This window comes from Dendrobates tinctorius, unplaced genomic scaffold (genome assembly GCF_039654945.1).
Source record: "Dendrobates tinctorius isolate UK_male_01 unplaced genomic scaffold, ASM3965494v1 ptg000022l, whole genome shotgun sequence".
In the NCBI taxonomy this organism is placed as follows: Eukaryota; Metazoa; Chordata; class Amphibia; order Anura; family Dendrobatidae; genus Dendrobates; species Dendrobates tinctorius.
The window spans coordinates 29,625,300-29,649,802 of NW_027361690.1; the positions used below are offsets into that span (position 1 = coordinate 29,625,300).

Sequence of the window (24,503 nt, forward strand, 5' to 3'; positions counted from 1 at the left end):
TCTTGGTACAAAAATAAGTTCTATAAGTTCAACATTTACATGTGCTAAAAAAAAGTTCCTGTGTTGAGATAATCTTATAAATGTGCCCCTGCTGTGTACTGTGTAATGGCTGGAGCATGGTCAGCTTTCCGCAGCTCCTGGCCAGGGGAGGAAGCAAAATAGAGTATAAAGATAGATAGGACAGCACATTATCTCAGCTGATTCTTTCTGTGAGATAAAACATTTCCCTGCCTGCTTTAAAACAGTGTTTCTGAGGATATTCCTTATGCGCAGTGGCCTTCAGTATACACTCTACCTAGAGCTAAAGGGATTGTCTCAAAAACAAAGCGCATTTCAAACAATGGATCTTGGAAGAAAAACTGAGTTCCACAATTGGATGTGGAATTTGTTTTTGTGAGGTAAAAATTTCTTTTCTGGGAGGTAAAAAATTTCCTTGCCAGTTTTCAAACAGGCAGGGAGCTGTTTTACCTCACAAAAAGAATCAGCTGTGATCCCGTGCTGGTCTGTCTATATATTCTTCTGCTTTCTCTCCTTGCCAGGAGCTGTACCAACAATTTTCCCACATGGTCAGACACAGCCATTACACAGTACTCAGCAGGGGAACATTTATAAGATTATCTCAGCACAGGAACATTTTTAACATTGTTTTAATTTGAAGATCTGTTGATTAAAATGTACTTTGTTTATGGGAGTGTTACCCCAAAAAGCCAACAATATAGAAGTTAGATAATTAATTTTAGCATATCCCCTTTTGGTTTCCTCTATGTCATACACATTCAAAGGGACAGATCGAATAGATTCAAAAGGCCCAGAATAAAGAAAACATCCATTTACTCCATGAGTCCATGCACTAAACCCCTTCCTACCTTGCACTAAGCATATAACCGTAGGGTAGATTGACTAAGCAAAATGTGCCATGTTACCAGAGCGTATTGCACCAAAAAACTGGTGCACAAGCCTTGCACCAGATTTGTCACGTATTTTAGACACTTTCTACTCCTTGCTCAACAGCTCTTCAAAGTTTCTAGAAATGCAGATGTGGCCCAGTGAAGTCCTAAAATGCAGCATAATTCTAAATGATTTGTGCCAGAAAATGTGCCAAATTGTATTATAAATGATGCAATCATTAAATGCTTATTAACAATAAATATAAATAATATGTGCCAAACTGTCTAAAAAAAATTATGTGTCTCAAAATTCTGGTGTAAAGTGAGCCAGCCATGATGTTTTATTAGATGGAGAATTGTCTAGTCTGTCAAGTAAGCTGTGCCAGAATCACAGAATGTGCTAGAATTGCTCCAGAATGATACCACAAAATATTGGTCTAAAGTAGGGCTGGACAATGAATTTTCTCAAAGGGTCTGCATGAAATACTGTAACTGTTGTGGAGGGCCGAACCAACAGACTGAACTTAATTCTGCACATTACTATTGTTTTATATTAATTTTTATTACTTAATATTCAGCAGAATTAACTCTGACTAGTTATTACTGCTAATAGGTGTCATGATAGGTTAAATTATAACATGTACAGTATTCATAACTATACAGTAGATGTAAATCTAAACCATAAAATTTACTGCTTTTTATAAAGTTTATATACAACAGTAAGGCTATGTGCCCACGTTGCTTTTTTTAAGCGTTTTTGAACCGTTTGTGCTGGATCAGATGCTTCAGAAACGCTTAAAATAAGCTTCCAATTCAATTGAATGCATTTTTGGCTTTTTGTGCCAATGCATGCGTTTTTTTCCGCTCAGAAAACACTTAGCGGCTAAAAACGCAGCATGCTCATTATTTTCCGCATAGGTCCGCGTTTTTAGATGTTTCCAAGCTTTCCAGAAACCGGGCGGAAAAAAAAGCATCAAAAATGCGTGTTTTTTTGTGCAAAAATTGCGCAAAAAACGCGCAGAAATAAAACGCACAGTTTCTGGGAAGGAGTCCGGTTTTCTGAGCGTTTAAAAATGCTAACGTGGGCACATAGCCTCAATCATACTGCTCCTGTTTTTCGATTCTTATATTTTGAACAACAGACGCACTGGCTTAATAACGGAAGAGGGAGCTGATGGCTCTTTGTCGTTCCATCATTAGATTCACCGGTATCTTCATTCCGAGGATGCAGATATCAGTGAAAGTGAGACGACAGGCAGAGGGCGGCCGCTTGGTGCGGGATGCCACTGCATAAAACTATTTGGCTGCGCAGTCCGGGGTCTGCACCGAAACAGTCAAAGTGCCACATGGGGCCAGTGGGCCGCACTTTACCAGGGTCTCGTCTAAAGTAAGCCAACCCAAAGGTGGTGTAAGAAAGAGAAGTGTCTAGTAAGAAGCACCAAATCTACTAAACAGCCGGAGCCAAAACTTCTGCTCTCGTAGTCTTATTTTAAGCAATCAGTAATAACAAATCTCTCCCAGTTTATTAGTTTTGCCTAGAATATTCTTTTAACTGCAGTCAACCCTGAAGTTGAAGGATTTGGAGAAAGGTTATCAGATGCAATGGAAAGAAAGTGTGATGGGGTTAAATGCAGTGTCGCAATAAACAAAATCTGCAGGAATCCAGGCTGCATTAGGCTTAAATATAATAAGGCCTATATATAATATTTTTTTCTTACCTCATTTTAATAAACTATAATTCTACAAAAATGAAGGGGAACTGGGGACACATTTACATGAGTCTTCAATGCAAAACCTCCATCAAACAGATTAAGCTGGAATCCTATTTAAGTCACAAAAAATAGCTGCACGTCAATAGTAAAATAAGTCTTCTTACAACTAGTCAAACACTCCATTTATACAATACAGGCCTCTTTTCTCACTAGTCTGGAGTAGAATTCCACTGTAGAGATATTCTGTCTGCTGAGTACAGGAAACACATGGTCATGTCATTATAACAGCTTGTGCATGACAGCCAAGGCGGACTGCGTGGGGCTCGGCTGTGATCAGCTGTAATCGCAGAGCACTATGGGATTCGTAGTTTTACTTCTACTTCAGAAACTGGTGAATGAATATAAGTTATACTTTGAATTAGCAATGTATATAAAAATCTGTGAAGTAAACTGTGACCGCCCAAGGGACTATAGCCACCTAAGGCATCTAGTAAGTCATGAAAAAACCTTCTCCTCTTCCTCTCTATTGTGCTTCCAGGATATCAGCTGAACTCTGCAGAATGTATTGACATCAGATTTAATCGGACAGTCCCCGATCATTATTGCCATTACTACCCAGAAAACAAGAAGCCTAAACCTAAACTAAAAGAATGTAACATGGATCTGTGTCCATCCAGGTCGGTAAAACTATGTTTAGTGCGTAAAGCTTTCCATAATGTGTGATGTGGTTGAGTAGATGTCCTGTCCTATAAGGATGTATGCAGCCTGTCACTGTGCCGGAATCCCAGAACATGTGGAGGAAGTAGAGCCTGACACGAAAACAGTGGAGGAAACACTCCAGAATATTTCCACTTCCTGCCCCATTTCTTTAATTCCATGCTAAACGCACCTCGGCCTTTACTTCTGACACATATGTGGTTATCCTGAGAAACTGCAAGGCATAAATAGTTCTTACATGAAACTTCTGAAGTAAGACCACCCCTGTCTGAACATTATTGTCTGTAAGGAAACACGCATGGCTGCCTAGTCAAACCAAATTATAATCCCATTCATTAGAATTTTTGCTGAATTTGGTTTTATTTGGGTAATCAGTTGTCCAGACTGACTGCTGTTTCCTCTCAAGGAGGAGAACATTAAATCCCTTGTCAACGCAGCTCTTACAGAAGAGAACTTCAAGCCCCATCAATCTTTTGCAACCATGGCTCAGGGTTCTCCCTGTTGTGTGTCAGAACCTCCACCCATTTTGTGACTTTACTGAATCCATAATTTCCTGTCCAATCACAGAAGAAATGTGCATCAGATGGAAGAGGCAGCATAACAGAGAAACCGTAGATGAAGAAAAGTGATGATGAAAGACTCTTTGCTTATATTTTCAAGACTTTTAATTATGTCTTAAGCTCCCATCCAATTTGCCAATCTTTAGACATCATTTCAGCTCCGAACTTAATGATAAATTACGTAGTGCAGGAACAGAATGTTAATATCTTTTTTTTTTTCAATAAATGCTCAGATTTACTAGATATTGACTGAGGAAAATGTCACAAGAGATATAATTCAATGCTGTTCTGTGGAGTGCTGAATGATATCTTGTGTAAGGGGGTCTCTTAATGGTCACCTGAGGCAGATGCTACGGAAAAGATGGATCATTTGTGTTGATATTCTTTGTTGATTGCCAGAGTATGTAGTTGACAGCTCAAGTATATGTTTGGAAGATTTTCTCAGATAATTTACATTGTTTTGAGGGTATCTGTTACTTGCTCACATCTATAATTCCTATACAGGTGAAGTCCCCTTAAATGCTCATAGAAAGATTAAGACTGTTAAAGAACGTTAAACATTTATGTAATATCCACAGAATCTACCACAAATGTTTGATAATTATTGTACAGAGGTCCACCAACTCCATCCCTCCTGTTCAGGAAGCATGTACAAAATCAGCCAAGCTAGTATGCAACTCATATACAAGTGATTGCAGCGAGCCTGGAGTGAGTCAGGCCACCTCTATTCTGGAGATTGATGCAGGTCCTGTGGATATGCCATAAAGGACTACAGTATCATTTTGCATGTTTAAAGAAACAATCCATGAAAATATTTAACTTTTGATCCCATTTATGTGCATGTGGCGCACTCAGTGCAGGTGTCAATATACTTACTGATTGGCTTTGCTTTTCAAATTATATATAATCCAAAAAAGGAAGCATCACATCCAAAATGGCTAAGTATGGAATGGACAAGGCAACTGTTAGGTGGATTCATAAGTGGCTTAGTGATTGGACCCAAAGAGTGGTCGTAAATGGCTGCACATCCAGTTGGAAGGATGTCTCAAGTGGGGTACCACAGGGCTCTTTCCTGGGCCCTGTATTGTTCAACATCTTTATTAACGATTTAGATGAAGGAATTGAGGGTAAACTGATTAAATTTGCAGTTGACACAAAGCTAGGAGGGATTGCTAATACTAGAGAAGAGAGAGGATTTAAAAAGATATAAATAAACTGGAGCAGTGGGCAGCAACTAAAAGAATGGTTGTTAACAGGAAAAATGCAAAGTACTACATCTGGGCAATAAAAATGAAAAAAGCATATACAGAATGGGAGGAATAGGGCTAAGAAACAGCACATGTGAAAAAGACTTGGGTATACTAATAGGTCACAGACTGAATATGAGTCAACAGTGTGATGCAGCAGCAAAAAAGACAAATGCAATTCTAGGATGTATTAACAGAAGCATACAGTCTAGGTCACGTGAAGTCATTATTGCCCTCTACTCCTCTTTGGTCAGACCTAATCTGGAATACTGTGTCCAGTTTTGGGCACCACATTTTAAAAAAGACATCAACAAACTGGAGCAAGTTCAGAAAAGAGCGACCAGAATGGTGACCGGTCTGCAAACCCTGTATTATGAGGAAAGGTTGCAGGATTTGAGAATGTTTAGTTTGCAGAAGAGAAGACTGAGAGGAGACTTAATTGCTGTCTACAAATGTCTCAAGGGCTGTCACATTGTAGAAGGATCATCTTTATTCTCATTTGCACAAGGAAAGACTAGAAGCAATGGGATGAAACTGAATGGGAGGAGACACAGATTAGATATTAGAAAAAACTTTTTGACAGTTAGAGTGATCAATGAGTGGAACAGGATGTCACGGGAGGTAGTGAGTTCTCCTTCAATAGAAGTCTTCAAACAGAGGCTGGACAGACATCTGTCTGGGATGATTTAGCGAATCCTGCTTTGAGCAGGGGGTTGGATCAGATGGCCCAGAAGGTCCCTTCCAACTCTACGATTCTGTGATTCTATGAAATAGTGAAAAAGTAAGGATCCTTTATTCACCAACACCAGCTACATTACAAATTTCTCTATGGAGCCTTTCTCAAACTTTGCTTGGCTAGTCTTTTTCTGAATTTCTATACTTTGACAGGAAATTTTGCCATTTTACTTGGGGGGAGTCTTGCACTCATTTAGGCAGTGCTGCTATCTGAATATATACAGTATATTGCAATGTGCCCTTTTGTCCCACCTCTATAACTCTGAAAATAAAAGCTGAGTATACTGTTTATTAAATGTCTCACTTAGTAGCTTGTTAGTCTGAAGATCCAAATCCTTTACAGCAGTCAAAACCTTCCATAAAAGATAATCCCCTTAGATACTACATCTATTTGAGTTCTAGTGAGATGATAATGGGATAAGTTGATTACCGTTACCATTTTCCTGACTCTCATCTCTACCATTCAGAACATGATTTTTTTCATTTGATAGATGGAGTTCTGGTATGTTATATTACTTTTTCCAGTTCTGTCCTACTCCAGATACTTAATGCTTGTTTAAAATATATCCTCCACATCCTTCTTCAGACACTGTAGAAACACTAGACAGAGATTGGGAACTGGATCCCATTTTCTCAGTGTGATGACTCCTGGAGTGGACCCTCTGGGTCGTGGCAGCAACCCACCCAGGGCGAGCTGACCTAGTGAGGACCACCCCCTGTACAGGGAATGTCAGGGGCAAGCCCAAGGGGGTGAGGTACCACGACTGCTGGCACCAGGTGGCCGGCTCACAGGAGACACCAGTGAGTGTGTCTAGCAACAGGGAATGTGCAGAGTACAAGAGTGTGTAAAGTGTGGACACAGAGACACGCAGGGTATAGGACAATACAGAGCGAGTGTACGGAAGCACAGAGAATAAAGGACAACACAAAGCGAGTACACGGGAGTGCGCTAGGATAGTGCAGGGCGGGTACATGAGAGCATATATGGTGTGCACAGACAAACACGCCCGGGTGCGAGCAAAGCAGGGCGCGTGCAAAGGAGCACGCCTGAGTACAGAGTTAGACAGAGCTTGCGCAGAGAGCACACCTGAGTGCAAGTTTGGACAGAGCACAAAGCAGAGGCACAGCATGTGCAATGAAGCACGATAGAACACAGAGCAGTGTGTATGCACGGAGCATGTGCTGGGAAGCACGGCAAGGCAGAGTACAGGAACGGAGCACAAGGCAGAGTTCAGGAACAGAGCACAAGGCAGAGTACAGGAACAGAGAACAAGGCAGAGAACCAGAATACAGCACACAGCCATGCAAGGACCAAGCAGACCAAGCCAGGAAGCACAACAATAATCAGGCCCCTCCCATAGGAAGAGGTAGCCTGATATAGGGCATGAGTGCTAGGACTTCCGGGTCGGGTCCTCCAGGACCATACAGATGACATGTCTGCAGCTAGAGCAGGAAAGAGCGCGCTTGCGCACTAGCAACACAGCGCAACCATGGAGTCAAGTGCGGGAGGTGCGCACGGGCACCCGACAGGATCCCCGGAGCGGCCGCGGCACCAGAAGTGGTGACGTCGGGCTTGGGGTCCCACCCCCAGGTGAGCGTAGCATAGCACTCAACCATACAGTGCTGTTCAAATTAATTGGGACAGAGCATTTTTTTAAGTAAAATCATAAGTTGGTTACCAGTCAGTGATTCAAACCAGTTTTAACTACTTTGGACAGCCACTCACACCTGTTCAAAGCAGTTAAAACTGGTTTGAATCAATGACTGGTAACCAACTTACGATTTTACTTAAAAAAAATGCTTTGTCCCAATTAATTTGCACAGCACTGTATATTGTGAATGAGATAAATGGTTTGATTGATAAGGCACCAAAGTCTGTTTAATATTATATAAATGTCTACAGTAGGAATACTTATTTAATTAGTTTAAAGAAGCACACCTTGAAAACAATTAACTTTGGGTTCTGTGTTAGTTTATGTGGTGCACTAAGCGTATGTGGTATATTAATATACTTACTGATCACCTTCGGCTCTAGGAAGTTGTTTTTGAATATAAAACCTGTGAAACACATTGAGAGTCTGTATAACTGTAAATTGATAAAGTGACTCTGGTCCACACAGAAAATGTTGTGTTATCGGGCTAGTCTTTTTGGCCAGAAGTGGTGCAGAAGAATACCAGAATGGTGTTTATAAAGAGATTTACAACACATACATCTAAAGGGGGTTCTCCTAGTATGTAATGAAATGGACACCATCACATAGTTAAAACAGCAAACCGCACTAGTCACATGTTAGGACTGTCGAGATGCAGTCTAAAGAAACACAGTTCCTGAGATCTGTGTCTCAATGACAGAGGAGCTGTATTGTAAGCACACATACTGGTGAGCTGCCCAGAGAAGGGCTGTGATATGAGAAGACATAAATCTTTTCTTTGGCTGACTGAGCAAATAGGATTTTTTTTCTCCAGCCTCAATTCTTTGAGTGCAGTCAGTTACCCAAGGAGAACTTTCATTTCTTCTCCTGTCCTAGCCCATTTTTGGTTAGCTCACTGATATGCTTTTTTACAATACGGTTCCACTTTCAGTTGATACAAAGATCTTGGGAGTAACCTATTCTAAATGCCTTGGTTCTTTTGCATCTGGCATTGTTTTTCTCTTTTTCCTCTGACTCGCTCTTCCTAAACGTTTGCCCTCTATTCACTGTATGTCAATCTAGTCTTGTTAAAATGACAAAAATCTTGGCACTCAATGTGTGAAATATTAAGATACTTTTTATTTCGTGCATCCAGACAGAAAGGGTTAAACGTTTTCGGTCCACTATAGGACCTTCATCAGAACAATCTTGTTTACTGGATAGCCTGTGAATGTGTTAAGAAGCTGGCGTCTGTGAATCGTATATGGACAGAACCGTCCAAATTTAGAGCAGGCAGCTGTGCACTGTATGGCTTCGGAGAAGAGACCTCCAGAGTCACTGGTATAGGGAGTGGAGACAGCGCTGATAACAGTGGGTATATAACCTCTGGAGTAGTATAGCACAAGTGACGGTCTGGTCTGTGGTCTGGCTGCCCATGTGGAAAACGCATCTGAATGCACGAAATAAAAAGTATCTGAATATTTCACACATTGAGTGCCAAGATTTTTGTCATTTTGATTTGATGGGTTGGACACCCGACTTGAGCACTGATAACCAAGCTATTCCTGAGTGCCATGCTCTCTCTACAATCTAGTCTTGTTAACCATGGAGTCATGATCCTCAAGAAGGCTCCCCAATAAGGCTCATGGATAACGCTAAGATGGCTAAGAAAACTAGATTTACACACAGGAAAGATAAGGCCACATCTCAGCAATTGAGAAGAACAGGAATAATATAAAAACCAATGTCATATTTAAGAGAACATCGGCATTTTCAGTAGGCTAAAAAGTTACCTATTTACGGCAAATCACATGTCCTCTTTACATTGGCATAAAAGTTACAAATAGAATTGAGCAAAACGGGTCGGTCAATTTCAAAAGTCGCTGACTTTCGCAAAAGTCGGGTTTCATGAAACGAAACCCGACCATAGCGTGAGGTCGGCCACGAGGTCGGCGACCATGGCGCCAAAGTCGCGTTTCAAATGATGCTTCAGCGCCCTTTTTCAACCAAAGATGGAGGACGCACACTGTGGGCAACGCGTTGACATAGGCAGCTGTCACCACCATCTTTGAGAAGGGCATGCAAGTGATTGGCTTGCTTTGTGTGGCGCCACAGGGGCTATAAAAGGGTGTGCACGCCGACCGCCATCTTACTTCTGCTGATCTCATAATAGGGAGAGCTGCTGCTGATTCTGTAGGGAGAGCGTTAGGCAGGAAAGAAGATACAAAAAACTGCTTCTGCTGCTAGCGATTTTGCCTGTACAACACTCCAGTTAGTGTGCAGTGCAAGGGGAGGCTATATTTTGGTGCATCAGCTCTGTTGGTTATTAGGCTGCCTTATAAGGCTCCCTGATAGCTGCATTGCTGTTTTCACACTGCTGTGCAAACTGCTTTTTTAAAAGCAAAAATACTTTTCATCCTCTTTTCTGCCCAGTTACCAAGCGTTCATTTTTCCACACTTTTCTGTGCAGCAGTCCTGCTTATTAGACTGCCTGCTGCCATACTTGGGACTGAGAGCATTATTGTCAGCTTGCTAAAATCTCTAGGGAGATTCAAATTCTCCCCAGTCCTATATAGACATTTTATACACCATCCAATTTCAGCCTGTTATATTGAGGTGTAATCTACACTGGGTCTGAGATAATAGTTCAGTGTCCTCAAGTCTGTAGGGAGATTCAAATTCTCCCCAGTCCTATATAGACATTTTATACACCATTCAATTTCAGCCTGTTATATTGAGGTGTAATCTACACTGGGCCTGAGATAATAGTTCAGGGTCCTCAAGTCTGCAGGGAGATGCAAATTCTCCCCAGTCCTATATAGACATTTTATACACCATCCAATTTCAGCTTGTTATATTGAGGTGTAATCTACACTGGGCCTGAGATAATAGTTCAGTGTCCTCAAGTCTGTAGGGAGATTCAAATTCTCCCCAGTCCTATATAGACATTTTATACACCATCCAATTTCAGCCTGTTATATTGAGCTGTAATCTACACTGGGCCTGAGATAATAGTTCAGTGTCCTCAAGTCTGTAAGGAGATTCAAATTCTCCCCAGTCCTATATAGACATTTTATACACCATCCAATTTCAGCCTGTTATATTGAGGTGTAATCTACACTGGGCCTGAGATAATAGTTCAGTGTCCTCAAGTCTGTAGGGAGATTCAAATTCTCCCCAGTCCTATATAGACATTTTATACACCATCCAATTTCAGCCTGTTATATTGAGGTGTAATCTACACTGGCCCTGAGATATTAGTTCAGTGTCTTCAAGTCTGTAGGGAGATTCAAATTCTCCCCAATACTATATACACCTTGTACCTTGTTTTACAGTACCATATTGCTGGTGGTATTTTGGGTACATTTTCCCAAAAATGAGGAAGTGTGTTGGAAGAGGCCATGGATGTGGGCGGGAGTTGTCAGCTGGTAATGATGGTGTTGGTGGTGGATCTGCTGGTAGTGGCAAAAGCACAATAGCACCTAATGCATGAGGTGTTGAGCCTGCGTCATCATCTGGCTCCACAAGGCCTCGAAGGCTCCCTTTTCTGGGAGTAGGTAAACCGCTTTTAAAGCCGGAGCTTCATGAACAAGTTTTGGCTTACATTGCTGACACAGCCTCCAGCTCTATCGCCTCCTCTTCTGAACCTTCAAAAAATAAAAGCACTGAGTCGTCATTGGAGGCTCATGGTCAGGAACCACACCTTTCCTTGTGTCCTTCACCCCTACCAAAAGTAAAGGATGCGGCAGGCCACACTACAGATTACTCCATGGAGCTCTTTTCACATACCATGCCTGGGTTATCAAGTCAAATCATGAATTACCCAGTCCAAGAAGAATCTGACATGGAGTGCACTGATGCACAGCCACTGCTAGATTTATCTGCTGGTACATTCACTCAGAGCACTACATTGTCCTCACAGTGTACTGAGCCAGAATCTGACCCTGATGAAACTCAGGTGCCCCTTCCCGCATACTATACAACCTTACACGGTGACACAGAGAAAGGTGCACATGAAATAGAAGAGAAGATGGATGACTCAGATGTTGGCCCAGATTGACATCCATTGGGGGAAGAGGGTGCCGCTGCCCATAGCTCAGAAGAGGAGGAGGAGCATCCGCAGCAGGCATCGACATCGCAACAGCTGTTATCTGGCAGGCCCAGAGCAGTCCAAAAACGGGTTACAAAAACCAAAAGACAGCTAGGCCAGGCGGTCAAATTAGCAAGGCCTCAAAATGTCTTCCATAGTAGGAAGAGTGCAGTGTGGCACTTTTTTGAACAAAATCCTAATGATCAGGCAAAGGTTATACGTAAGAAGTGCGCAAAGACCTTTAGCCGAGGGAAAAATCTGAGAAATTTGAATACCAGTTGCAGACTTAGACATTTAACCACCATGCTCTTGCAAGCGTGGACGGACTACCAAACCTCATGTACCACATGTGCAACTGCTCCCAATGAAGGTAGTCAGCAACGCTACATCGTTTCCCCCGCTGTAAGCCCACCGGTTAGCACACCACCAGCAGCAAATGTTGAGGTGTTGTCGCAAGGCCAAAGCAGTCAGGGAATCACAATGTTATTGCTACGAAAGACTGAATCTAGGCCATCAGAAAGAACACCAACTCCATCACCATCATCAACCCTCTCTCAGTCCGCCATGTCCACCGCTAGTTCCACCATATGCAGCTCTCAAGTCCAGCTCACCCTACCAGAGACTATGAGTAGGACAAGAAAGTACTCATCCTCTCATCCGTATACACTGGGTTTGAACGCCCACATTGCCAAACTAATCTCGTTAAAGATGATGCCCTACCGGTTGGTTGAAAGTGAAGCTTTCCGCGAACTCATGGCCTACGCAGTACCACACTATGAGCTACCCAGTCGGCACTTCTTTTCTCGCAAAGCCATCCCAGTCCTCCACCTTCATGTGAAAGACCGCATTGTCCATGCACTCAAGCAATCAGTGAGTGGAAAGGTGCACCTCACAACAGATGCATGGTCCAGTTGGCATGGCCAGGGCCGTTGTTTGTCCATCACCGCGCACTGGGTTAATGTGGTGGATGCAGGGTCCACAAGGGACAGCGGCGGTGGGACAGTGCTGCCTAGCCGACGGTATAGGAAACAGTTGGGTGTAGGCGTTCGACCCACCTCCTCCTCCTCCAGAAGCGAAAGCTCGTCCACAGAGCGCAGTCGCACGAGCACTGCATCCGCAGCTGCCAGTGTTGCACACTCAGTGTCCCACTATCGAACAGCTAGTGGTAAGTGTCAGCAGGCTGTGCTGAAGATTTATGTGTTTGGGCGACAACAGACACACCGCGGAGGTACTGGCCGACTACTTGCAGCGACAAACTGAGTCATGGCTGGGCAGTTTACATCTTGAGGCAGGCAAGGTAGTTAGTGATAACGGCCGAAATTTTGTGGCAGCCATAGCCCTTTCAAAACTCCGACACATACCTTGCCTGGCTCACACCTTGAACCTGGTGGTGCAGTGCTTCCTCAATAATTATCCGGAGTTAACATGCCTGCTCCAGAAGGTCTGAAGACTGTGCTCGCAAATCTGCCGGTCGCCCGTACACTCCAGTCGCATGCAGAAGCTGCAGCGATTGCTCCACCTTCCCAAGCACTGCCTAATTATCGACGTTGCAACAAGGTGGAACTCCACCCTGCACATGGTTGAGCAGCTGTACGAACAGAGGCAGGCCGTAATGCATTTGTGGGAGGATACATGGGCAGGCACTTTGAGGGCAGACATGGAGTTGTCAGGTGTGCAGTGGTCGAAGCTGAAAGACCTCTGTAAATTCCTTCAGTGTTTTGAGGAATGCACACGACTTGTAAGCGCAGACAACTCCATCATTAGCATGAGCATCCCAATTATGCGTCTGCTCATGCAAACTTTGACGCACATTAAGGAGCAGGCGTCTGTAGCCGAGGAACATGAGGAAGAGGAGGAGGGAAGCTTTGATGACAGTCAGCCATTGTCTGCTCCGGGACCTCTCCTGGACAAGGTGGAGGAAGAAGAGGAGAAGGAGGATGATGATGGGGATGATTATTTAGGGGAGGAGGATGCTTCTCGTGGAGCAAGAGAAAATGTTGGCGCGGCAAGGTCTGGTACAGGGTTTGTGCATGACTGGAGGGATGTGGATTTGCCAGAAAGTGCTCCTCCACCTGCACTCGCAGTGCATCATTGACACCTGGAACATTGGCCCACATGTCAGATTATGCCTTGCAGATCCTAAAAAGGGACCCCTACATTGCCAAAATGATGAACGATGACGACTACAGGTTGGCCAGCATCCTGGATCCACGCTATAAAGGCAAATTCCAAAACATCATGCCACACGAGAACCTTGACCTAATATTGGCTAACAAACAAGCAACTCTGGTAAACCATTTGTTTGAGGCATTCCCAGCACACAGCAGTGGTGATGGTTCTCCAACGAGCCGTAGGGGGCAACATGGAAGAGGTGTTCGTGGTGCACACATCAGAAGTGGCGTTGGAGACAGGGGTTTCATGACCATTTTGTGCACTAATTTTTCAAGTACCGCTCACACAACTGGTAATACTGCATCGATTGAAAGTGACAGGAGACAGCAGTTGTCAACTATGGTTACAAACCACTTCTCGTCCCATATCGATGTTCTCCCTCACAGGTCATTCCCCTTTGACTATTGGGCCTCTAAACTGGACGCCTGGCCTGAATTGGCACAATATGCCTTACAGGAGCTCGCTTTCCCTGCTGCTAGTGTGCTATCGGAATGAGTCTTCAGTGCTGCTGGCTCAATCCTGACAGAAAAAAGGACCCGTCTGTCAACCCAAAATGTTGATGATCTAACCTTCATTAAAATGAACCATGCATGGGTTTCAAAGGATTTTGTCCCACCTTCCCCTGATGACACATAGGTTGCCAGAAAAATGGCTCGCTTTTGTCCTCCTCTTCCTTGGACTTCTCCAATTCCTCCATTTGCAGCTGCTGAATGTCCAACATCAACATATGCCATTTTTTAAACCTCCCTAACTGGTCTGCCTCCCCCCCATGGCCAGGGTCACCACCTAGCGCACGCAACCGTGCGAGTGCCATTGCCCTGGACAGGTGGGTGGGCCGACTCTTGGGCGCCAGCACTGGCACAGGATCCCTCATAGTGCAATCAAATGTCTCTGACGGTGGGGGTGAACACCTACCGTCAGACACACCGGCGTACTATGAGGTGCCCTGTGCCAGTTCTGACTCCCACGAGTGGGCCCCCCTTGCTTGGGCAGGGCCCCAGCATTTGCAATGTTTACCTCTCCCTCCTCCTCCGCTGTGTAGTCTGGGCCGTCAAATCCTTCCATGGGACTGCCACTACAAATTTGGTGAACTGATAGATGATGGTTAAGATGTAGCTATGCCCTGTCCTGCTGGCCGGGCTCTAGCTTCAGATGATCAATGGCTTCCATTTCTTATGGACGTCGACTCACAATGAGATGCAGTGGTGGTTTATCATCAGCTTTCACAGTTTTCCTACTCACAGACGTGTGACATTCCTGCCCACATTTTTAAATGTGCCCTCTCATGCCAATCCAATAGAATCGCCTACAGCCTGTGGCTTCTGTCTTTTGCACTCCAAAGTTACCTGACAGATCATGATAGGCAGTGAGGACTATGTCTACATCTCTCCCTGTGATCAAAATTTGATGGTGATGAGTAACAGTGATGGGATCAACGGTACTGCGATACAGCAACCCTTTCTTCACAAATAACTGTTTTCGCTGTCTCCACACACAAAGTAATTGAGGGTCAGCATCGCCTCTGAGAATTCTCCAGGGAGTTTTTCCCGTGATTAGTAATTCCTAAATTTCTGCAATCACTCGACTTTATGTCTGTACTTTTATCCATCTCGTTTCCTCTTGCGGAGAGTCTGGACTGTCTTACTGAGACAGAAATATATATGAAAATTTAAAAATACCCCAACAGTGTATACTGGTGTACACTTCAAAAACATTTCCTTGTTTCTACTTTTTAGATTGTTGTCTAATCCATACTGAGGCTGTGAGTGTCTTTGTCGTACTCCGGAAATAAACACGGAGATTTTAAATGTTTAAACTATGCTATATATACCTGTTATCCAGTGATACTGTACCCTTTCTCAACTTTCTGCAATCTTGTCGAATCCATACTGTGCCTGAGACCGTCTGAGTCTGCCTCCTGATTACAGATCAGTGGTATTTGAGTGGAACTGTTGGCCAAGTTCAAATTCTAGCTGTTTTGGGCAGTGTTAGATGCGTTCGTCGAACTACAACACTTTGATCAAAATTTGGCTGTTCGAGTTTACGTTCGAGAACGTTTCGTTAAACAAAAGCGTATCTTTTTTTCACATTAATAATGGCTTTCAATGATAATAGACAGTTTTAGGGCATAGTAGCGGTGTCTGGTAGCCAGCGGTGTAGTACACCTGTGAAGGAGCTACACCGTGTGTGTTTCTAATAATTTTTTACGGCATATTGTCCTGAAAATCATTTTGGGCCTAGTAACTGTGTCTGCTACTCAGAAGAAGAGCCCACCCGTGAACCGAGCTATGCCACCTGTTTATGAAAGAACCAGTTTTTGACTGCATTTACACTACTTAATACTTTGGGCCTAGTAACTGTGTATGCTACTCAGCAGAGTTGGCCACCCGTGAACCAAGCTATGCCGCCTGTTTATGTAAGAACTGTGTGCTACTCAGCAGAGGAGCCCAGCTGTTAAGCAAGCTACAGCACCTGTGGTTTGGACACTAAATTTTTTCACATTCTTTCTGGAATGCCGTTTAGGCCTAATTCCGGAATTACGGTTCACCTGCACTTACTGGGAAATGCTTGTTTGCGGGGAAGAATTGTAATCCCAGATCCCCATCACTAACGGGGTTCAGTGTGTTATCCGCACCTATAAGCGATACACGCTGGTCCTTTCACTGTAGCACACGTGCAGCCCTGGACATGTAAGGACATGACAGACCTGTTATTGGCCGATCTCACATGCCAGAGCCTCACATGTCTCTCTAGTAAGCTGGACGCGGACCGCGGGGGCATGCCTGAATCTCGTTCGATAATGGAATTAAGCTTGCAATCTGTGCAGCTTTTTTGTGGATGGCATGGTTGAGGTTGCTCGCGTTGAGTCCAATTAAGCCGCAGGCTCCACTCCTGGTGGTGCCCTTCTGGACATTCCTTTAAGGTTCAGCTTTGCAACCATACTGCCCCCGGAAACCAAACACTTTTCCTGACAGTGACATTCTGGTCAAAGAGCGCGATGACATCACGTCTGTACGCCCTCTGCCGAAACAGTCCAAGTGCAGAGAGATGGAAGATGGGGATGACGAGGAGTCCAGAGTACAGGGATTCCCTAGTGAGGAGACTTATTTAATTGTTTTAAAGGTTGGGAGCAATTTTTGGGGAGCACGATACTCTGGAGAATGATATCTGGGGCCCACCATACACTGGAGCATTCCAAAGGTGGACATCAGTCACTGGAGCAGCATTTACAAGGCCCATTATACACTGGAGCATTAGAAATGGGGCCCATTATATGTGGAGCATTATTTGGGCCCATAAGACACTGGAGCTTCATCCATGGTGAACAACATATACTGTAGCATTATGTGGAGCTCATCATATAATGTATGGAACATTATATGGGACCAATGATTCTGTATGGAGAAATATATGGGTCTCATTACTCTGTATGGCGCACTATGCGGTGGCCATAATACTGTATGGAGGAATATACTGTATGTATTTGGAGCTATTGGAGAATTTAAAATGGATATCAGTCATGTGATGTAAGAATTAAAGTATTTTTCATTGTACTGTACCGATATTTCTCTGCCGTATCAAAGGATCATGAATTGTGTCATGTGTTAAAGGAGCCCAGTGACACTCTTTGGCCCTGGGCGCACAAAAATATGGAGCCAGCACTACCCCCCCCCACAACTTTAGCCAAATAACCCCCAGTTTTCAATGCCTTACTATTATTATAAAGTAAATTAAGGTTGACAAGCTTAACGAATAGGAATTGATGTTTTTGGCATTAAAATGGGCACTGTAGGTGTGTTTCCTGTCCTCCACTCACTGCAGACTTTTCTTCCCCATTGACTTACATTGGGTTTCGTGTTTCAGTCGGACTTCGACTTTTCACAGTAATCAGCCGATTTCGTTCCACCCGACCTTTGCGAAAGTCGGGTTTCGTGAAACCCGACTCGACCCGAAAAAAGGCAAAGTCGCTCATCTCTGGTTACAAATATTACTGAGAATATTTCAATAAAAAAAGCAAACAAGAAAAATGGTAATATGGAGACAAGTATTTGTGCGATGACACTCAAATCTTATGGAACTTATTTTTGGACTTCCATGCGCTGCTTGACATAATACACGATTGCAGTTATAATGGAAGATTAATAATTTATTTCCAACGCGTTTCGAAGTAAGAACTACTTCTTCCTCAGGGGATGTCTGTCATCCCCTGAGGAAGAAGTAGTTCTTACTTCGAAACGCGTTGGGGATAAATTATTGATCTGCTATTATAACTGCAATCGTGTATTATGTCAAGCAGCGGATGGAAGTCCAAAAATAAGTTCCATAAGATTTGATATATCAGCGGTCACTTGTTTGACCATTGGACGTGCAGCAGCTGACTACCAATTTTATAAGCGTGATCTCTCCTATAGCAGGTGAGTGGATTTCTTATATTTCTTAATATTATCATCGGATAAGACCCTATTTGCGCTTTTCTGTTCCTATAGTGCATTATACTAAACGATGACAGTAACATAATGTTTGCAACCACTATATTATGAGAATTTGCATTTGTCCCAGAAGTCACAAAACTAATCATATATTCTTATATGTTGTTCTGCTTTCTAAGGGACTATAAGGATAGTGAGTATCTGAGAAATTTAATTATGAGCCTTTCTGGAAGAAGTGGAGTAAGTGAATATTGAGTTTAGCACTGTGGAATATTTATTGGCACAGATAAATCATACATGATAAAAACACAGTCAAACAACCACGCCATTATCACATCCATCGTGCTCCAGATCATTTCCTGTTTCTTTCTATTTCTGGCTGTGCTGAAATTTTGTATATTCTCCTGAATTAGAAATATATCTTTAAACTATTCAAAACGATTCTATTATGTGAAAAGTTAAAGTGTTATATCCATAAAATAATATAACTCTGCCAACAGCCAGTCAAAAAATGTAGTGATCACATTGGCAGCAAGTTAATTTTGTGGCGCCAGCTCTGAATCCATAGGGGACATAAAAAGGCTGACGGCTCCAAAAGTTTGACTCAGTGTTAAACCGTGAGTAAGAATCACGTAGGAACAAAAACACAATATCACTCTGTAGACATCAAAAGCAACATTGTCATAGGATGTGATAAGATCAAAGCAGAATGCCTCCCACACATGGCTCATAGGAAAACATGATGTGGGTAATATTATAGCTTGAATTGTGAGCATACTTGGTCATGGCTCTCTCCTCCATATAGATTGTGTTTCTGTATGAATATAGCTGAGACCTGTATTAAAGTTAGAGAAGTTAATGAATACCCTACCCCAAGAGGTGAATGCGACCGATACATTAAAAAGTGCTAGATTATGGCAGTTGCCACTAAGGATTATTATTTGGCCGTGAATAATATATCATTGATTCAAGGACATCAATAAAATACTGATTTCTTGAGAAATTAAGCACATCATCATTCAATTTCATGGTTTTATGTATCAGGAGGACAAATTAAATAACCATGTAGTTGTTAGAAGGTCTTAAAATTGGATGTATACTACTGCAGATGAACAATAACACATGACAAATCACACCATGTCATTATCTATTTAACAAACCCAAGGCCAAACTGCAGAAGCGTTGTATTAAACAGTGATGCACACCCTTAGTGCTTACGTAGGAATTAAGGGGATAACTAATAGCAGGGTGCTGATCATTTTTTGAACTGCCACGTCTGAGCGCCTGCCCAATTTTGTAGCAAACATAGCAGGAGTTTTAGGTTACTTTCACATAGCATTTTAGCATACTTTCAGTGGTTCCTTCGGGGAATACGTCCGAAGCCCATACAAAACGGGATTCGGGTATATGCGCTGATGGGGCCATTCACTATAATGATGCAGACAGAATTACAGTGTGCTTTTTCAGAAATAATTTTCGGTCATATATGTCTATATGAGGCTGGTAGCAAGACGTAGTCGACAATGTCATGGTGCCTGCCTGAACTAGGCATACTGTATACGTCTGAAAATGATGTCTGACTAAGAAAACGGCTCTATCAGTGTTTATTCTTGAATTACTTTTTATGGCACTTTGGGCGTAAGGCCCGATGGAACCTTTGAACGTATTATATCTTAAACGCTATGCAAATATGGTTTTGCATATTTTGTTAAGTTGTGATTTTCATTCATCTACGATGTGTCTTTTTGATAATTGTATAGGATGACCGATTGTTGTTTGGCTTCCTTTCTATATTGTGCTTATATTTACTATATTAGATTGTGAAACTGAATATAAACAGTTTTCTGGCATGGTGAATAACTAATCTCCACTAATGCTAAGTTGTCAAGCATTATTTCATCTGTGGTTAATCAAATGCTGCACACGTCCTTAAGGTGGAGACTACTTGTGAGTGTTGATCACATGGTGAATGTAACAGATTAAGGACAAGCATACAGTGGGTACAGAAAGTATTCAGACCCCTTTAAATTTTTCACTCTTTGTTTCTTTTCAGCCATATGATAAATTCAAAAAAAGTTTATTTTATTCTTATTAATGTACACTCTGCACCCCTATCTTGACTGAAAAAAAACAGAAATGTAAATATCCATGGTCATAAGTATTCAGACCCTTTGTCCTCCTCCTGCTCCAATGGTATGTCTGCTCCTGGCAGCGAAGCAATGTGTGCTATCCTTGGCTTTATTTGGCAATGCGTGTTACCACTAGTCACATATCATGGGCTCCTCTTAGTGTTGTGTGAATTCTTTTACTACTTTGTGACACACTGAGTTAGTGGCCCAAAACCTAGTGACAGATTCCAATTAACGATAAAGGTTGCTGAGGTGCACAAATTGGTGATTATTATTCTTACCTAAGAGAAATAACTTAAGGTATACTTCTGTTATGTTTTCAGTGATGGATTTAAGGAGATAATGCCCTATGACCACTTTCAGCCCCTGCCAAGGTATGTAACAATTGCTGCTCCATAAACATCTTCCTAAATTCTTTATTCAATATCTTTTTAGTACATTATGTACTTTTGATGTACTTTTGCCTGTAAATTACTTGAAATATTTTTTATAGGAAATTGCATTCAAAATTGCATGTATATCTGCAGTTTTATCTTCATCTAGAATGACCACAATTGGCATTTTGGATGAAGATATGACAATTCAGTGTGGCCGGTTCAAATTAATAAAAATATGAAATGCAGAATAAGGAAAGTGAATGTGTTGTTCATCTGACATAACCAAACTCCCCATACAGTTAACTAATTTAGCCATATACTTCCTTCAGAAAGGAGTTATAGAAGTTATTTTTTAACTCAATAAATATTCATTGAAAACCTTTTTTTAAGAATTTTAGAATTCTTATTATTGTGGTAGTACTATACAATTAAGAATCAATGCAATGTCTCTACATTCAGTACTAAAGAATCAAAACAAATGCTGTTACAATTTAATGAAAAATTAGTGGTGCTTGTCCACTGTAGGTTAAAGGGTGTGATTAAAAGTTTGTGTGTGGATTGGAATACAGAAGCAAAACTATACATGAAATTATCAAAGAATTGGTGAACATGTTGGTGACGTAATATATAAGCCTGAGACACCAATGTCCAACACATCAGTGCGGAGCAACATGTTGACTTATGTAAAAAAATTAAGTAAATGTCAGTGCTAGAACTAAATTTTATTTTAGGTTCTCAAATTTGTAGTGATTAATTTAATTGTACAGCATTTTAGATGTTCTTGATTTGTTTTTCTCCTACAGGTCTCCAAATGTTTGTTTTGTTCATGAGGTCTACATGGCTACACTTATAACCATGAAGCTGTGCCAGATCGGTTATAATGAAGTCTATAAAAGATATTCATAAGTTACAGGCTGAGGGCCTGGGAACCCACTTGACAGATGGATTCAATGTGAAGAAACGTAACTTTATGCATATGGGCACTAGTATTATTCGGCACCATATGTTCTAGAGGGAGTATAAATAGAAGGGTCACTTGTAGAGAAGGATCTGGGTGTACTTGTAGACGATAGACTAAATAACAGCATATGATGCCACTCAGCAACCTCTAAGGCCACCAAGTTACTGTCAGGTATCAGAAGATACTTGGACTCACAGGACAGGGATGTAATACTGCCACTTTACAAAGCATTCGTACAACCTTATCTGGAAAACGTAGTCCACTTTTGGTGCCAGTTGATAGAAAGTATGCGCTGCAGCTAGAAAAGGTACAAAGAGGAGCCACAAAACTGATAAGAAGCATGGCAAATCTTAGTTATGGAAGGATTAACATAATTACATTTATTTAGTCTTGAGAATAGATATCTAAGGGGGGACATGATTAACAAGTACAAGTACATAAATGACCCATACAAAGATTATGGCCCAGAAGCTGTTTCATGTTAAAACTCTCTCAAAAGACAATGGAACACTCCCTCCATGTGGAGAAAATCATGTTCAACCTCTAGAGGAAACAAGGCTTCTTTACCATAACAGCCATTAATCAGTGGAATTATCTACTTTTGGTCACAGTGGGAATCTTTAATGGTTTCAATACGGGCTTAGATACTTTAAGATGAAAATAACATAAATCATTATGGAAAAGTGTAAAGTTCTTTCCTGAATGTTTCATCCAGTGGATCAACAATTGGGATCAAACGGAAAGAGTAGCTCATTTGGAGTAGTCCGGATCACGCATTGTGTTGGTGCCTGTGCCCCTTCCCTTGATCATTTCTCATCCCTCAGTTAAACTCGATGGACATGTTTTTTAACTATATTAACTATGTAACCATACAACAGATCAAAATGGTGACCTTCAACGAAAATAGTGTCTATCAAGTTTTTGTCATGGCTTCTGTCATGTTGAAAACAAGGATAGCCTTGCCTTCTGCTGACCACCTGTTGGAGGCTTATAGTGCAAGTATGAGTTTACCCTTGACCCAACCATAATTGGTAAAAGTTGGATACCTGTAGCTATTTCAAAGGGAATTTGCTTGCATTAATGGGAATCAGGCATTTATAGCTGCTCATCCACAAAATAAAACTTCAACCTCTATATAGGTGTAAGAATTATGCAGCAAAACTATTTGGCTTATTCAGGAAAAATACCAGACACGATAAGAATAAAAATACGAGGATATGTACTAAGGGGAACATCCCAATTCTGTTTACATAATGTCAGCATATATAACAGGGACGGACACTATTTGTGCAGCTGCACAGGGGCCCAAGAGGTAAGGAGGCCCATTTTGATCTTAGGTGAAATTGTACAATGTGATGGACTTCAAAGGACCCATATATTGTTCTTGCACAGGGGGCCTTTTCTGTCTGTGTACACCAGTGATATATATACTAAAGAAAACCTGAATGGATGTGAAACCATTGGCATGGCTGTACAGGTCCTAGTAAAATAATGAAAATGATATATTAGTGCCATGGCTGTGAATCCAAGATTTAATCCCATATGCAAGTTAGATTTGAAGTGCATTGGGGCCATGCTGATAGACTTCCATTCTAACTAAAATTTTGCTTTAAGGCTTGTTTTTTTATCAGTACTGGCAAATCTCCATATCACAAAAGACGGATTATTTTTATTGTTGCACTAAGATCTATAAAGCCATACCATTAGCTCCAGAAGTAACATTTTCCTGATGGGTTCACTTTGTATACTTTCCACATTAAAACATGTGAATGAGTTACCTACCTAGGCACAGCACCCTATCAGTGCCTCATGGGCATGGAGAATTTGCGCAGGTTGCTGGTCCTTGCTCTACATCAATCTGTATCGCTAGTAAGCAGTATTCATTTGCTGTACATGTATTGTGTGTTGCAGGTGGGAGTATAATCCATGGACTGCATGCTCGGTTTCCTGTGGCGGGGGCATTCAGAGACGTAGCATCGTGTGTGTAGAGGAAACAATGCATGGAGAGATTCTTCAGGTAGAGGAATGGAAGTGCATGTATGCCCCCAAGCCATCTGTCATGCAGACCTGCAACCTCTTTGATTGTCCTAAGTGGATGGCTATGGAATGGTCACAGGTAATTTGTACAGACTTAGATGGAAGACATTTTTCATCTTTTCATTCTTCTTAACAGTAAGAGGCTACTTCATTATGACTAGTCTTCTTTATCCCAGTCTTATTGAAAACTCTGCTGATGTTAGATGGATCCAATTCATTAAATGTGGGGCATTTTTCCACTGCCATTGCACTAGAGTAAGAAATCTACACCAGCGCTGAGCTAGATTGGATTTTTGCTATAATTTACTTCACTTTCTGGCATAATTTATAGGAAATCTGTTGGGACACATTGGGTCACAACATTTTCTGTAAGGCTAGTTTCACACTAGTGTTTATTCGACGCAGCACACGGTGCCGCTAAGCCCCGCCCCCTGCCGGCTCCCTGCCCGCCCCATCCGGTCATCACCGCCTACTATCGCACATGGACGCTTGCAATCTGCGCACCCTATCTTTAGCATAGGGTGCACAGATCGTGCGCTGGCCGTAGGATTTTGGCGTGCGCTGCGCACTTTTGAAGGTGCGCCCGTGCACACTGAACGCAGCATGTTGCATTTCGGCGCGCACGGCGCACCTTCAAAAGTGCGCAGCGCACGCCAAAATCCTACTAGCGCACGGCCAGTGCACGATCTGCGCACCCTATGCTAAAGATAGGGTGCGCAGATCGCAAGCGTCCATGTGCGATAGTAGGCGGCGATGACCGGATGGGCGGGCAGGGGGCGGAGCTTAGTGGCGCTGTGCGCTGCGTCAAATAAACGCTA

General features: G+C 42.3%; 1 protein-coding gene across 1 annotated transcript in view; it reads left to right on the forward strand.

Annotated features, from left to right (window-relative positions):
* Window positions 1-24,503, forward strand: part of ADAMTSL3 (ADAMTS like 3) — a 774,261-nt gene that overhangs the window by 554,936 nt on the left and 194,822 nt on the right. The window contains exons 11-13 of the mRNA XM_073568559.1: window positions 3,138-3,276; window positions 20,634-20,684; window positions 23,560-23,764. Of these exons, the coding sequence (XP_073424660.1) occupies window positions 3,138-3,276; window positions 20,634-20,684; window positions 23,560-23,764 (395 nt within the window). The remainder of the gene's footprint in view (window positions 1-3,137; window positions 3,277-20,633; window positions 20,685-23,559; window positions 23,765-24,503) is intronic.